This window comes from Vulpes lagopus, chromosome 1 (genome assembly GCF_018345385.1).
Source record: "Vulpes lagopus strain Blue_001 chromosome 1, ASM1834538v1, whole genome shotgun sequence".
NCBI lineage: Eukaryota > Metazoa > Chordata > Mammalia > Carnivora > Canidae > Vulpes > Vulpes lagopus.
This window is the reverse complement of record NC_054824.1, coordinates 162,049,985-162,066,201: the sequence shown is the minus strand read 5'-3', so window position 1 is coordinate 162,066,201 and position 16,217 is coordinate 162,049,985. Positions and strand designations below refer to the sequence as shown.

General features: G+C 46.3%; 1 protein-coding gene and 1 pseudogene across 1 annotated transcript in view; both read left to right on the top strand.

The window, feature by feature from the left end:
- Positions 1-16,217, top strand: part of TNR (tenascin R) — a 402,456-nt gene that overhangs the window by 346,131 nt on the left and 40,108 nt on the right. The window contains exons 9-11 of the mRNA XM_041770860.1: positions 1,978-2,163; positions 14,365-14,454; positions 15,521-15,784. Coding sequence (XP_041626794.1) covers positions 1,978-2,163; positions 14,365-14,454; positions 15,521-15,784 — 540 coding nt within the window. The remainder of the gene's footprint in view (positions 1-1,977; positions 2,164-14,364; positions 14,455-15,520; positions 15,785-16,217) is intronic.
- On the top strand, positions 11,644-11,765 carry LOC121474630 (annotated as a pseudogene).

The following is a 16,217-nucleotide window of genomic DNA, read 5'->3' as shown; positions in this document are numbered from 1 at the left end:
GGGAGTGTCATATTCATTACTGGGGGCAGGGATTTCTTGGAGGCAGGGTGGTTCCGGTCACAGAACCCTTAGGGAGGAGATTTTAGGACAGCAATGTAGTCTTATGAAGGAATAATGTGAACTTTGGCCTACTTTGTCAGCCATCTTAGGCCTATCTGGTTTGATCCAATTTCTTGTGGTTTTGTACTCAAATGCTGCCCGGTCAGGTTAGGCCTCTGACCTTCTCATACTTGGCCATGACTTCCCTTTTGCTGGTCTCCAGGTATCATTTAAGAACCCAGCTAACTGCTGCTCTAACACTCCCAAGCCCTCATTCCCCAGCATTGACCTCTCCTGGTATCACTGACATGGAAAGTGTAACAAGGCCCCTATCTACAGTGCATAGGTTCTGAGGCCAAGAAAATTCCAGAAAACAAAAACCATAGTTTCCAAGGTCTGGAATGTTTAGTATGAAGAGCAATAGATAGGTACAGGACTCAACCTACACCCTAACCCCAACTTCTTTTTACTCCAGTCTCATTCAGGCCACACAAGCCACACCTGGTCAGGTCCCTTATCCCAACCTCTGCTCCTGTGTGAGATGGAGTGGCATAGGGTCCTGCACATTCTTCCCACATGCGCCTGTATCCAAGCTTCTCTCCCTCCAACCCCTCTCTCCATCCACACAGCACGTCAAGAAATGCAGAGAATCCGGCCCGCTAAATCCACACTGAGTACAGAAACATTTGTCAGAAAAATAAGCTGCAGAGACATAAATCCGCTAAAAGATTCGCCTAATTTACATCACTAAACAGAACACTTCTCACTCTGAAGCAGCTGCACTCAGATTGATTCACAGCATTCTCCTCTTCCCTAAGAACAATTGTTGTATACCTGCCTGGCATTTGCAAATTAGAAGTCTCCTAGAGGTTTTCTCTGAACAAATGGCTGGTCCATTCCAAAGTTAAATTCAAGTCTCAAAGACAAGACCTATTGAGAAGTCTGTAAGTGGCAGCTTTTCATGGCTGCACCTCCTTCCCTGCAAGTTGTTTGTGTTGTTTGTGCCAAAATAAGCACGGGGGGGGGGGGGATCAGCCCCCCCAGGATTGTGGGAGAGACTGTGTGCCAATGGTCTCTCCTTTTCACAGGAATCTCTAGAGCTCCAGAGAGCCAGCATTAGAGGTGCCATGTTGTTGGAATTCAGGATGAGCTTCAGAGGCAACAGAGAGTCCTCCTAGGGCTGGGGCCCCTATATTTGCACCAGGCATCACACCACACATTTTCACATGCATTGTCCTCTCTGTACAATAACCTGAAATGTTACTATTACTAGCCCATTTTACAGATGTGGCTATCAAAGCCCAGTGACACCTCACTTGACTGAACACTTGACCATGGTTCTCTTGCAAATATGTGGCAGAGCTGGGGCTCAAACTGAGGCCTGACTCCAAAGGTCATATTCTTTTCACTACATCCCGTCCCCTATGTGTATACTTGATTTCCTACGAACCTTGCAGCAGTGTCTATGCAGGTAAATCCAGGAGAAAACAGCTTATACTTTAAAATCCTGCAATTAGTTGTCTTCTTGTAGCCTGGTGGCCAAAATTTGGTATTACTATATTCCATCATAATCACTTGGAAGTCATCTCTTATTTTTTTTCTTGCTGAGATTTCCCTTACTAGTTTCAAGCTTATGATAACTAGTTCATTTTTAAATTTCTAGAGTACCACCATGACCATTCAGGAAATATTCTAGAACATTCCCTCAATGGAAATGAGACAAGTGTAAAGCATGTTGATATCTAACTCCCAAGTAAAAGTCTCCAAATTGCCCATGGAATCTGGCAGGGCAAGAGCTCAAGGGCAGCCCTGGGGTTCACTCAAATGAGGCAGAGGGTCAGGAGATGTGGGCTCTCACCCCAAAGCTTGTTAAAGTTCAAGATACATAATAAGTGCATATTATCCCATGTGATTTTGGTGATGACTGACTCTTTTTAGAGATTGATGCCCCCAAGAACCTGAGAGTGGGCTCCCACACGGCAACCAGCCTTGACCTCGAGTGGGACAACAGCGAAGCAGAGGTCCAGGAGTACAAAGTTGTGTATAGCACCCTGGCGGGTGAGCAGTACCACGAGCTGCTGGTCCCCAAGAGCATGGGTCCCACCACCCGAGCCACACTCACAGGTGAGTATACCCTGGCTCCAGGGACACTTGGTTCCTAAGTCCATACCTCACAGATCTCTCTCCAGTCCACCCACACCCCCACCCCCACATCTAACCATCACCAGATCCCACTGATTCAATCTCTCAAGTACCTTTCACCTGGCTACTGCTCTCCATTGTCTGCTGTCAATGCCTAAACAAGTCTTGTCTTAACCACTACAAATAGCAATCTCGCCCGGCCCCCACAATGTCCTCTTCACACCTTCAGTGATCTCTTCAACTATCCTGTCCTGTTCCACACAAATTGCAGGAATTTCACCTTTGTTCCTGGGATAAACCCCAATCCTAGTACAGCCCACATGCTCTGCCTGGTTTCCCTGCAGTCTTCTCCTATCTCCCATCCGTCCTGCATCCCCTGGTGCTCCCTATGCTCCGGGACCACAGGTCTGCATTCGACAGCTCCTCAAACACCTCTTCCCTGCTTCTATGGGGCTTGGCATATGCCCTTCCCGCCACCTGTCGGCCTCTCCCACCACCCCTTTGCCCAGTTATGTCTGCTTCCCTTTCAGTTCTCCATTCACTTGTCACTCCATGGGGAAGCCTGTGCAGTCCCCAGGAGAGGTCAGGCCATCCTGTCTTGCTGCCTCCTCTCACTGGTACCCCCTGTCCTCACGGCACCACTCAGGTTATCACTGTATGCTTGTGGGTATGACGATTCCATTGTCAGTCTCTACCCTAGATCTAAAGCTCTGTGAACGGGACCATATTTAGATTTGCTCATTATTGTCTCCCAGTGTCCAGAGCAGTGTCTAACACCACGTCCTCCATAAGTGATGAATGGATAAGTGGATGGATGGATGGTTGGATGGATGGATGGATGAAAGAAAGTGCAAACATTCACTGTGGGGCATAGACTACAAGATAGGGTGAGAGCCTGCTCATGCCTATACACCCCATAAAGAGTTTGAATTTATTCTTGGGGGCAATGGGGAATCATTGAGGAATTTTAAAGAAGGTGATGCCGTGACTACCTATGTACAGCTGCAGTGTGGAGACTGGTGGTAGGGGAGCAAGGTCAGGGGCAGAGATGGGTCAGCTGGCTCCACTGCAATCAGAAGGTGAGCTGGTGATGGCATGAATTAAGTCAACATCCTAGGTCACCATGATACTCGGCCAGGGAGCACGCCCTGTCCCCATGGAGATGTGGGTCCCAGCCAGCGCTCCTCCTGGGCCCTTAGACACACCCACCCAGGAAAACCTACCCACTGGACTTCACAAAATATGGGCCATGGTTTCTAGGTGAAGGAGACCATGCAAGCCAGCTGCCCAGGGGCTGCCAGTGTGCTCACTGAGACTCTATTTAACTTGTGTATTGGCTTACTGCAAAAGCATTTGCCATCTTCATAGACAAGGGATACATAGCAGAGTGTGCATACAGTAAACAGGGGCAGTATAATCAGAGCTGTTTTCCTCCCAGACCGCCTTGCAAAATGAGGCTAGTTAAAGTAAATATAATAAATGCTTTTTCCAGACAGACGCACTCCTAGAAGCACAGCAAGGAGATGGAAAGATATGCTGACCAAGCAGGTTAATGGGGGTGAATTAAACATAGCAGGAACACACCAGCTGGCATAAAGGCCTCTACAGAGAAATGGAGACATTCGCAAAGATTAAGTTAAACAAAAAAAAATCTGAAATGATGCAGGAGGGAGCTGAGTCTAAGCACAGCCCATCCCTTCCTAGAGCCGCAGGCTGATTTGGCAATTAGCAATTTACAAAAATGATGGCTAGTTGTTCAGATGGAGGATATGCCATAAACTCATGCATGATATGGAGAAGAATCTAGTCATGTCCCAGTGATTATTTCCCACGGCTGGCAAAGAAGCTTCTACATTCATTGGTCATCTATCTTATTCCAGGTACCTTCACGTAGTTACAGCTTATTTAATCTTGTGACAGATGTTACCATCCCCATTTTATGGATGAGGAAATCAAGGCTCAGAGAGTTTGGGAACTTGCCCAAAGCCATCAAGGGGCCCAGCTGTGGCTCAAAGCAAGATCTTCTGAGACTTGCCAAAAGCCTCCCATTCCAAGGCTGCTCGTACTAAAGAACTAAAATGTAAAGTACAGTCAAAGCACAAACGCTATAGACATATAAGGAATGGAATAATGATCATTGAGGAGTGGGCTTAGGTAGGTCAATTTTTTGGTTAGAGTCGGGCTTGCGAAATAAAACTATAAATATATATTACACATAATTATCCTGGGGAGCTCACTGCTGAGGAGATTTATAAAGGCAAATAGCTTTATGTGATTTAAGAAGGAATTATAGGCATGTAAGGAAATCAAGTATGTCTGTACTTGCTGAGATGCGAATTACAAGGGTGGTTGGCTCTCTTGCTGTGGTGTCTGGGGGAAGAGAAGGACCAACCGTGAAGGAGGGCAGGCAGAAGGAGGGAGAAGTTTGATCCCAGCTCTAGATAACTTGTGTTTTTTCCCTCACTCTCCAACTTGGACCCTAAAGAGGAGAGTTTTTCAGCCTCCAAGGCTTGTGTTTTGCTTTGTTTTGTTTTGTTTTCTGGTTCCAAACAGGTTATTTGTTTGCATGTATCAAGAAAGACTCTGGCCATGGATGGGAAGGGCATTTCAGGGTCACCTGTGGGTTTGTCCTTGGCCAGAAAGAGAACGTAGAAACTTCCAACTCTCCCTGTCCCCACTTTCCTATCTCCTAGTCAAGAACAGCTGGGGAACACACAGATACAGAGAACAGATTGGGGTTGCCAGGGAGAGGGGATTGGGGGGAGGTGGGCAAAATGGGTGGAGGCGGTAAAAGGCACAAATTTCCAGTTATACAATAAGTCATGGAGATGTAGTGTACAGTGTAGTGACCATAGTTAATAATACTCTACTGCATATATGAAAGCAGATCTCAAAAATTCTCATCACAAGAAAAAAATTTATAACTATATGTGGCAATGGATGTTAACTAGACTTCTTCATTTACTAATATTGAATTATTATGTTGTACATCTGAAACTAATATTGTATGTCAACTGCATCTCAAATTTTTAAAAAGATAAAGAAAAATAATAACTGAGACTCCTAGAACAAGGTTGCTTTGTGTCTTCCCCCAGTTTTATTTGAATGCTTGTTCTGTGGAACCTGTTAAGAGCCAGAACTTTGGACTCTGCAGCCACTTCCTGTGTGGTTTGGGACGCCTGACTTCACCTTTCTAAGCCTCTGTTTCCTCTTCTGTAAAATGGGAATAGTACCATTTACCTCGTACTGTCGTGAAGAGGCTTTCATGAGATCATGTGTTCAATGAGCGTAATGCAGTGCTTCTAACATAGCAAACTCCATATATAGCTGATGATGTGATGAATAAGGAGGAGGAGGAGAAGGAGGGTGAGCTAATGGACAGTTTAGGATTTCCTGTAATGGGTGTGGCACGGAGCAGAGACTGTGCCTTTCACCGTGGGGTGTGCGCACCAGCAGCAAGGCATCATGGGGGGAGGGGTTTATAGCCCTCTCCCCACCAGATCTCCCAAATCAGAACCTGCATTCTAGAAGATCCCCAGGGGATTTGTGCACACATTAATAGGTGAGAAGTGCTCATTCAGAGCATGGCTCCTGAAGTTGCCCACTTGGGTTTGAAACCAACCTCAGAGACGTGCGTGTGGGGCAAATTTCTTAAATTTCCCATGCTTCAGTTTCCTGGACCTGAGGACATCATGTCTTCATCAAAGACATGATGTCCTCAGGTCCAGGAAACTGAAGCATGGGAAACCCCTCCTGGGGTTGTTGGGAGGATGAAATGAGTCATATATATCTACATACACCAGCTCTGCATGGAGACTGGTTCATAAAGAACATTCAACAGCCATTTGATCTTCTGTGGTTTTGAATCCCCACAAAGCTCAGACTGGATGCGCGGCAACCTGGCCTTTCCCTGGTACAAGTTCACACCCCCGTTCCTCTCAGGGCTGACTCTAAGCCTTGACATCCTGTGGCGTATGTATTTGCTACTCCCTCATCTTCACAGCCACGTTTACCCCTCCGCTGTGGGCCACTGGCCCTTGCTGACTCTCTGGGGCTCTGAGCCAGGCAGAGGGCTCGCAGCAAGTGGCCCCTGGCATAGCTTTCCCCTCACATACCTCCTCCTCTGCAGCCCAGAGGCCAGGCTCGGGCACAAAATGCCAAGCATTTCTTTTCCATTATTCTCTGTAGGCGATGCCCAGTGAATTCTCTCGGGAGTATGAATTTGTTTCTGAACAACAGACTTAGTGTCTGCAATGGTTTATTTTTTTTTCCCCTCTGCTCTGGTGGCTTCTGTGTCCTTAATGATAACTTTCTAGGCTCAGCCTCTCACGCAGGATGATGTGTGCTTGGCCTATGTACCGTACCTGGAGTCTCCAAGGGGTCCTGAGTGTTATGTAGTTTATAGGTGCATCAAGGTACCTCTTGGTTAGGATGGGCAGCACTTACCAGGGACAGGCACCCCCAGGGATTTCTGGGTAGCAATGGAAAACAATCAACCCTGTAGAAAACTCTGAGTGGAAGGAGGGAAGATGTGGGGGACAGTGAAGAAAGAAGGAGATTCTCATTTCTTGATTGGGTCAAAATATTGGGTCAAAAAACCCTATGCCTATGACCAATGCAAATTATAAACAGTGCTCTGTGTCTGAGGTGACTCCTCTCTATCTGTCCTAAGAAAGGCCTGTGGCTGCAGTGTTTTGCTAAGAGGGTAAAGGGATTTGTCCTCAGCCATCTACACTTTCTTGCCTGGTGCTCCCCCATGAATGGAAGCCCATACTTGAGGAGAGAAGTGTGACCAAGAGAAAGGTAAAAGCAGCCAGCCCCTATGGCCATGTGAGCACTGGGCTCTAAACCAGCCCCCCCAGAGCCAGTTCATCACTTCCTTGAGCAACCCCATGGGGTGCCTGCCTGGGAGCCTCCTGGTGGCACTTCCCACCCAGCCACCTCTCTCTGCATTGTGTCTACCTCCATCCCCAGGGCCACAGGCTGCTAATCAGACCAGTCATCCACTGGACTTAGGAAACCCACGGCCTTGAATACTCCTGCAGACTTCACAGTACGACACAGGATCACAAGGAAACAGGGACTTACAGCCAGCCACACACAACACACTCACTCACACATGCACACATTCATACACACTTACACGCAAAAGGCTGACACCACAGGTTGGGCGGGTGTGTTACCACCTTCAAGGCCACTGATTGCTGAAGACTTGGAACAGAAGCCTTCTACTAAAAGCCATACTTTCTCCTGAGGCTCAAATGGGGGTCTAGTGGTGAGAAGGTGGGTTCCTCAAGGTGCAAAGGTAGCTGTGCTTGTCCACAGGAGGATTTTCCATGAAGAAATCTGAGCCTCCCAGAGAAGTCCAGCTGGCAAAGTGGTGCTGACCAAGGCACTTGATGTTCACTTCACCCTGCTTGCACACCCTGCCAGGGCACAAACACCAGACTAAGTGCCAGACCTTCAACGCCCTGCAGGCTCTTCTGAGGAGGAGGAGTCGGGCAATGGGCCTGTGGCCTGGCCAGACTGTGCTCAGCCTCCTTCAAGTGATGTCACAGCGCCCCCAAGTGGCCACTTTGGTAAGGTGCCCTCTGAACAAGGTGCCACCTTCCAGGGGCCAGAAAGTTGGGGAGTGGGCTGCAGAGACCCAAGTAGAAGAGAGGAGAGAAAGGGCAGAAGCCTCCACACCCCTCCTCCCCCTCACAGAGCTGGCACATAAGGGCATCTGTCCCCTTATTTGCGTTAAAAGACTGGGCCCAGGGAACCAGGAGAAAAGCCAGGTGGGAATCTTTCACCTCCTACTTTGTCTTCTTCAGCAGGAGAGCTTGTTTACAGTGAAGACCCAGGGATGGGATGTTCCTGAGGATAGGAGGTGATGAGCCATGTTTCTAATTAATCTCACTGGCAACAAGAGAGTTGCATTCAAAAACGTTCCTTAGTATTTTTAATATAGTTTTGTGGGGCCAGTCCTTTCCTTAAAGTCAGCATGGAATTGGCTGCTTCTCTTGATGCCTGAACATCATCCACATTCAAACCAAGCAGCCAGATATCCTCCAAGGCCTGATTCATTCAGGGAACCCTGGAAAACCTCATACCATCACTCAGGAAAATAAAGATGGGGAGTCTGGGAGCTTAGACCTCCATTATATTAAAAAGTAGATTGCAGCCCATCTGGTGTGATTTCAGGGGTTCTCAGAAGATCCTCTGTCTGTCTCCAAATATGTCCCATCTATGAAATCTCTAGTACCCAAATTCCACTGCTGGAACTTCCCCTATGAGCGCCCCTATATTAGATCCCTGGTTTTCATGAATTAGTTTACTAGATACCCCTTTGCATCTATTATTCCTTCTGCCTGTGATGCCCTTTCTCTACCCAAATACATCTGATTCTTCAAAAACCAGTTCAGACATCCCCTCATAAGTCTTCCCAACATTCCCATCACCCTTGCTATGCTGCTTGCATGAATCACATATTTCTTTCACTATGCTATGGACTGAATTATATAAAAAATCAAACCCTTGACCCAAGACCTAAGAGTCTAATGAGGAAACCAACATGAAAACTAACAGTAACAATATAACATGACTGTTGTAAGACCCAGGGATGAGAGACGGACTATAAAGTCCTTAGGCAAAGGGTCTTCAGGTTCCGCCTCCCTTTGATAGCAGGTGTCCTGTAAATGCACTAGGGCCAACCAAACCCTCATCCCTGTTTGGAAGACTTGAGGCTCACAGTTCTTGGGAGATGGAAAGGGTCCCTATTTCTATGGTCCACCTGAACCCAACCAAGCCTGCAGAGCCCGGGTGTCTTCTTCATGTCTTTGCTGGCAGGAGGTAGCAATCTCAGCTTCTTGGGCCTGCTCCTCCCCACAACTTCCCTGCTAGCAGCAGGAAGCTGGAAGAATAAGTCTCCCAAAAAGGGGGAAGTGAGTCATTCTACCTTCATCGTCCATGGTCCTTGCAGCCCGAGGGGAGAATTTGCTTGTTCCTGTTGCTCTTCGGCCCTAATTAATCTCTTCCTGCTCCCATGCCCCATCCTACCCACGAGAATTCCATATCTCCTTCCCTCTCCTTCCCTAATCTTGGCTAGCTTTCAAGTTTTTCTAGATATCTTCCTCTGGCCATTACTGTCCATGATGATCTCGTGCTTCCTCTGAAATGATTTCCTTAGCAGCCCATGGTGTGGTGCCAGATTACTTAAATTCCAATCTGCCACTCCACTCCCCTCCACTAGCCTGTAAGATTCTTAGGGACAGGGACCGTGCTATGACAGGTCAGAAAAAAACAAAGGACTTGAATTCCAAGGCCAGTTTTATTGTATATTAGCCTCATGACCGTAGTCAAGGTATGGACTTCTCTGAGCCACTATTTGCTCAACAGTAATGCCTTCCTAGCAGAGTTGCAGGGGAATTAAATGAGAAAATAGGTACAATCTCTATGAAACTATAGCTAGTAGTAATACTCTTAGCCATCAGACACTCAAGAGAAATTGCCTTCAGTTTTTATCCCTCCTCTCTTCCCTTCCTTTCTTCTTCATTATTCTTCTAGATTACCTACTGCATGCAGCTCAGTGCTTGGCATATTGTGGGTGCTCAATAAATAATGTCCTCCTTCAGTACAGATTTTTTTTATGTCATTAAGGGAAGAGCAAGGGTGACATCCATTCAGCTCACCCTGGCATCCCCTATGCCTGGCACAAAGGAAGCCCTCAATAATGTTTGGTGAGTGAATGAACTGCATGCTTTGGGAGTTCAGAGAAGAATGGGTGTGCCATGAAAGAGTTGAAAAAAGTGTTAACCTCTGAGCTGAACAAAGGAAGTTCTATGAGGCATGGAGAGTGGTGGTTTCCTATGGGATGAATTTTCTGAGCTATTGTGAAGCAAGGCAACAGAGCCATTCATATGCCACCACTTTTAGGAGGTGGATGGAAAGATAAAGGGAGCATTGATAGAGAGCAATGGGGTCTTTAGAAAGTGAGAAATCCCTAGGAGTCCACAGAGTGCTGATGTATTAGTGTGCTGGATATGCTTCGGGTACACATTTTCTTTTCCAGCAGAACTGTATTTTACCTGCTGGCAAAGAGCAACAATTCACTTGTAGCACAGGAAGAAAGCTGCAGAAAATCAAAGGGAAGCAGCAGGCAGGAACCTATAAGAGAGTCCCACTTTCCCATCCCCTAGACAGAAAGCCTGGGACGAGAGTACTTTAAATTCTGCTCTGCAGTTTTCTGGGAAAAGATGATTCTGTTGTAAATTATTGAACATTTCATTTAAGCTTCATAAATAAGAAACTCAGATGAAAACGTTACATGTTAGATCCGTTTGGCAACATATAATTTCTGTCTTACTCCATCGAACTGTCACCCTTCATCTACGTCAGAGAATTTCTACTTCATTATAGGCAATTGAAGGTTTCAATCAGATGCCTAAGAAAAGTAGTTTATGTCCCAAAGGTAATCTAATTTCTCCAACCAAGGATGTACCTGGGACTCGCAGAACATATTGGCAGAGATAAATGTGTGCTTGGAACGGCTCTGGGGGCGTTGCAATCACCCACTCAATCTAGTGACAGGTACTCCACCCAGCCAGGGGCCGGCTCCTCACCGACAGCTGAACTCCCTGAATCACTGGTTTCGTCGGAGCCAACAAGCTTAAACATCAGCAAACTGATGACAAGTGTGCCGAGGACCAGCCTGTACCTGCCTGGGGCACCCCAAAAAAGGACTCAAGATCCTGGAATAGTCCTCTGAGCAAGATAATAATGATATTGGCTACTATCAGGACAGGCACTGCACTTCATGTCATCCTCATGATGACCTTCCAAGATACAGATCATTGGTCTTCCCATTCTACCAACACTGAAGCTCAACGACATCAAGTACCAAAGTTACACCTGTAGAAAGTGGCAGAGCCTGAATGTTGTTAATGTAAACACGGCTGACCTCAAAGTCTGTCAAACTTTAAACTTTACTTCCACAGGTAATGACACTGTAGAGAAAGAATGAAGAGTTGAGAAGTGAAGGGACTTGGTTTGAGAAAGGGAGAAGAGGGCTGGCTGGTTCTAATATACTCCTTCAAGGGAGCCTGGTCAGTAAGGCCTGGTAGCTTTTACCATACTCAAGTATGGGGGCATTTATTGCATCGACTGTCCTAAAGCCATACTGAAGAGGTGGGTGCAGAACCCTCTGGCTACCGTCAGCATTCCCCTTCATTAAACCAAGCCATTTGTGGGGCACCTGGGTGATGTAGCTAGTCAAGAGTCTGACTCTTTGTTCAGCTCAGGTCGTGATCTTAGGGTTGTGACCTCAGGGTCCTGAGATCAACCCCCATGTCAGACTTGGTGCTCATTGGGGAGTCTACCTCAGATGCTCTCAATCCATCTCCCTCTGCACCTCCCCCAGCTTTAAATAAATAGATAACTCTTAAACAAACAAAAATACAAGCCATTTGTTAAGGAAAGGTTAGCTTTGTGCAGTGGCAATATCATAGCCTATGAGGTTTATCTGAGGCATGATTGTTGCTAATTGTTAAGGAAAGGTTGCTCAATGCATTTCCTGTCAAAATCATTCTTATTACCTCAGGGATCCTGGGGAAGTCACAGCTGCTCTGGCAAGGGGATGACATTGGGGGCAGGGTAGGACATTCCAGTCCTCCTAAAAGGCCTGAACCTTTGCCTGAGTTTCTTTTTACAATATGATGGTGTACTGGTTTGAATAGTGTCCACCCCAAAATTCATGTCCAACTGGAACCTGGAATGTGATCTTATTTGGAAATAGGGTCTTTACAGATGGAATCAAATTAAAATGAGGTCATAACAGATTAGACTGGGCCCTAAATGTAATGTGACCAGTGTCTTCAAAAGAATGGGAGAAGACCTAGACACCCAGGGAGACTGCCATGTGTTACAGACTGAATGTTTGTGTTGCCTCATTCCCATTGTGATCTTAGTTGATAGGGCTTTTAGGAGGTGATTAGGTCATGAGCTAGGAACCCTCATGAATAGGAACCCAATGAATTGGTGCCCTTATAAAAGAGACCCCAGAGAATTCTCTTGTTCTTTTCACTGTGTATATTCACAAACATAGCAAGAAGGTGGCCTCTATGAACCAGGAAGTGAGGTCTTATCCAATGTCAAATCTGTTGGTGCCTTGATCTTGGACTTCTCAGTTTCCAGAACTATGGGGGATAAATGTGTTTTAAGCCATGGTGATTGATGATAGCAGCCCGAGCTGACTAAGGCACCATGAGACAATAGAGGAAGAGCCTGGAGTGATGCAGCTACAAGTAAGGAAAGCCCAGCTGGAAGAGGCAAGGAAAGATGCTCCCTTTTAGAACCTTTGGAAGGAGCCCTGCCCACCGACAACTTGATGTTGGCCCTCTAGACCCTAGAACTGTGGTAGAATAAATTTCTGTTGTTGTAAGCCATCCTGTTGTCATCATTTGTCACGGCAGCCACAAGAAACTAATGCAGGTGGAGAAAAGACCTCCCATCCCACCTTCCTCAGGTTGTGGTGAGGATCAAAACACATTCAGGTATTTTGAAAAGAATAAATGTTATGTAAATGCAGAATAGCATGATCATCAACCAGGGCTCTTGTGGACCCACACAGAGCACCCACCTCCAAAAAAAGCCTACCAGAAGAACTCAGACTCATCATCACAGGTGATGATTTGATCTTGTATTTTTCTACAATCCCACTTCTAGTAAATGAGGGTGAATTAGATGCTAGGTATGCCCACATTCTAATCCCAGGAGCATGTGACTCTGTCATCTTACATGGAAAAAAGGAAATTGTAGATGTGGTTAAGTTATCCAGGTGTGGCCACTGTAAGAACAGTTCTTATAAGAGAGATACAAGGAGATTAGTCAGAATGGAAGATGAGGCAATGGACAAGGAGGTCAGAGGGAAAAACAGGTTTGAAAATGCTATGCTATAGATTAAGGAGCCATAAGCCACAGGATGCAGGCAGTCTCTAGAGGCTGGGAAAGGCAAAGAAATAATTTCTCCCCCAGAGCCTCCAGAGGCTGCAACCCTGCTGAACTATTTAGACTTCAGACCTGCTTAATGCTGAACTAAACAATAATAGACTTGTGTTGTTTTGAGCTACTACCTCGTGGTAATTTGTTACAGCAGCAATAGTAAATTAATATACCAGTCAAGTCAGTTAGTCTGAAAATGAATGTGGGAGAAGGTAGGGAAACACCCCAGATAATGGCAGATATCCTAGGAGGCTCCCAACGATTCACTGTATTAAACCCCCAAAGGATTTCCCCAAGAAACTTGCATCCTTTATAGTTGAACAGTTTTTGCATCTTTTCCATCTTCTGGAGTCCCCCAGAAGTCATCCTAAGATTGAACCCATAACTCCAAATACCCTGGGGTCTGAATTATTGACCTTGGTAGGCAGCCCACAGCAACAGGACTTCTGTCTGCCCCTACATTAAAGGCCTGACAGCCTGTGCTCAGAAAGTCCAACCAGTGTGTCTTCTCCCAAGAAGGGATCCTGGAGTCCTCATATGGTTTCAGTCCCTGCCTATAAAAGGTGCAGATTGGTGCTCATACACAATGTTTAAAAAATGCTTTAAAGGCCCACGTCCACACAATCCCTCTCGATTACCTACTCCTCCAATTCATAGCTTATACAAGGACTCTCTTCACTAGTTGTAACCATCCTAAGACTCTAAGTACCACAGGGAGAGCTTCCACAGGAAAGCACATTTCTGAAGATTACTGACAGGGGCAGCCTCACTGCCTTCCCAAAACCAGCAGCAAGAAGGAAGCTCTGCACTGAGTACTTCATCCTGTTGACTTGATATGGATTTCCTAAGTGGTAAAATTGGGATTTCTTAATAGATAAAATTAGAAGATGATTCAGGAAGGATTAAACATAAGATCTGAACAGGAGGGGCACCTGGGTGGCTCGGGCTGGTGTCTGCTTTCGGCTCACGTCCTGATCCCAGGGTCCTGGGATCGACCCCCAAGTCAGGCTCCTTGCCCAGTGATGAGTCTGCTTCTCCTTCTTCCGCTCCTTCTGTGATCTCTCTTGCTCTTAAATAAATAAAATCTTAAAAAAAAAAAAAAAAAGATCTTAAAAGGAATCTAAGCTCATTTGCTTCTCTCCTTTTTGGCTTCCCTACCATTGACACATATGGAATAATGTTTGTTTCTGCATCTACCGACAGATCTGGTGCCTGGCACGGAGTATGGAGTTGGAATATCTGCTGTCATGAACTCACAGCAAAGTGTGCCAGCCACCATGAATGCCAGGACTGGTGAGTAGGAGGATTGATGCAGAAGAAGACTAGGAAACTCCGTAGACCTGAGAAGCCATGGAGGCTTGTCCTGGAAAGGCTTGGTCAGAAGGCAATGCCCGTTCATGAACAGGTCCCTGGATTACAGTTACCAGCCTAGAAACAACATCTACCTGCAGATCTCTGATCTCTGTGCCTAATCTCTGACATCAACATGCAGGGTAGTCTCCCTCTCTTCCCCACAGATCTGTGCACATCTCCCATGGTCTGAAGGGCTGCCCACAGAGGTGTAAAATTCCAAATAGGTTGGTGTCATAGCAGGTCATATGTTTTTCTAGACCACCCCAGAATAGGCAAGAGTGTGATGTTCCTTACGATGCATGACAGAAGCTCTCATAAAGGCCACAGGGATAAAGGTTTAAATTTGGAAGCAACCCATTAAATCTAAGGACAGTGGAAAAGTCCACCGGAGACCCTTGCTACTCTGGATCCAACAGATTTGCTTCCAAATTCTGGGTAAATTTCAGTCACTCTAGTAACAGGCAGGCTGGAATGAGCTGGGGATTTTGAAACAATCCCTGTCCCAAGACTCATTCTAGTGTAGACAACCTCTCTAGAGAACCACAAGGACATGGGTCCCAAGGAGTTCTCAGACTGGCACATCCATGGCCAGTCAACCAAAATGGCCTCAGGAACAGGGGTAGCTACTGTTGCCAGGAATGTCATATCCCTACTCGATAGTGGCTCCTATTTTACCCTGGTTGGCTTGCTGAGAAAGGCGGATAGAAAATGAATATAGAGCTTGACAATCAGCAGCCAGCTCTTCCCCAGAGGTGGAGGAATTCCAGTGGTGTTGGAGCTACAAATGCCTTTATGAAGATTGTCCATCTATATACCAAGCCCCTGGCCATCTTTCAAAGGGAAGGCACTTAACAAAATTGTGAGATAATTGTCAGCAATGACAAGCTAATCATCATGGTCAGCAGGCCTGCTGATAGCTTAGTTATCCACAGGGAGGTCCAATTCCAATAAATATTGGCCAATCTATGGAACTTGTGTAAAATAGGCCACTTATGTTGATCCACAGAACTTGACAGTCCCCGGGACCTCATGGTGACTGCCTCCTCGGAAACCTCCATCTCCCTCATCTGGACCAAGGCCAGTGGCCCCATTGATCACTACCGAATTACCTTTACCCCATCCTCCGGGATCGCCTCAGAAGTCACTGTGCCCAAGGACAGGACCTCATACACACTGACAGATCTGGAGCCTGGAGCAGAATACATCATTTCAATCACTGCTGAGAGGGGTCGGCAGCAAAGCTTCGAGTCCACTGTGGATGCCTTCACAGGTACCAGGGTAGCAGAAATCCCAGCTGGGCTCAGGGCTTAATGGGGATTTTAGTGCCAGAAGGTCATCTAGGTAACCCACTCTTCCAATGCACCATTTTGTTTAGAGAAGGTGGAATGTGGGTAAGGAAAGAAGAGATAGAGGAGAAATTAATAAATATATCAAGATGGAATGGTTGGAAATGATGGGGAGAGATAAGCAAGTCTACCTACATGTCAGAAAATTTGTATCTGGTTTCCTACAGCCTGGACATAGGGGTTGATTCTATACATCTTCCCCTGTCTGCACTAAATCAGTGGGCATCCAGAGGATCCATAGGATCATGTTAAATTTCTCCCAGAATAAAGATTTTAAACCCTGGGTGAGTATTATGAATAACTCAAAGAGGCTTTACCCTGCTGAGGGCATTCATTTTTCAGTATGTGGCTTGGAGA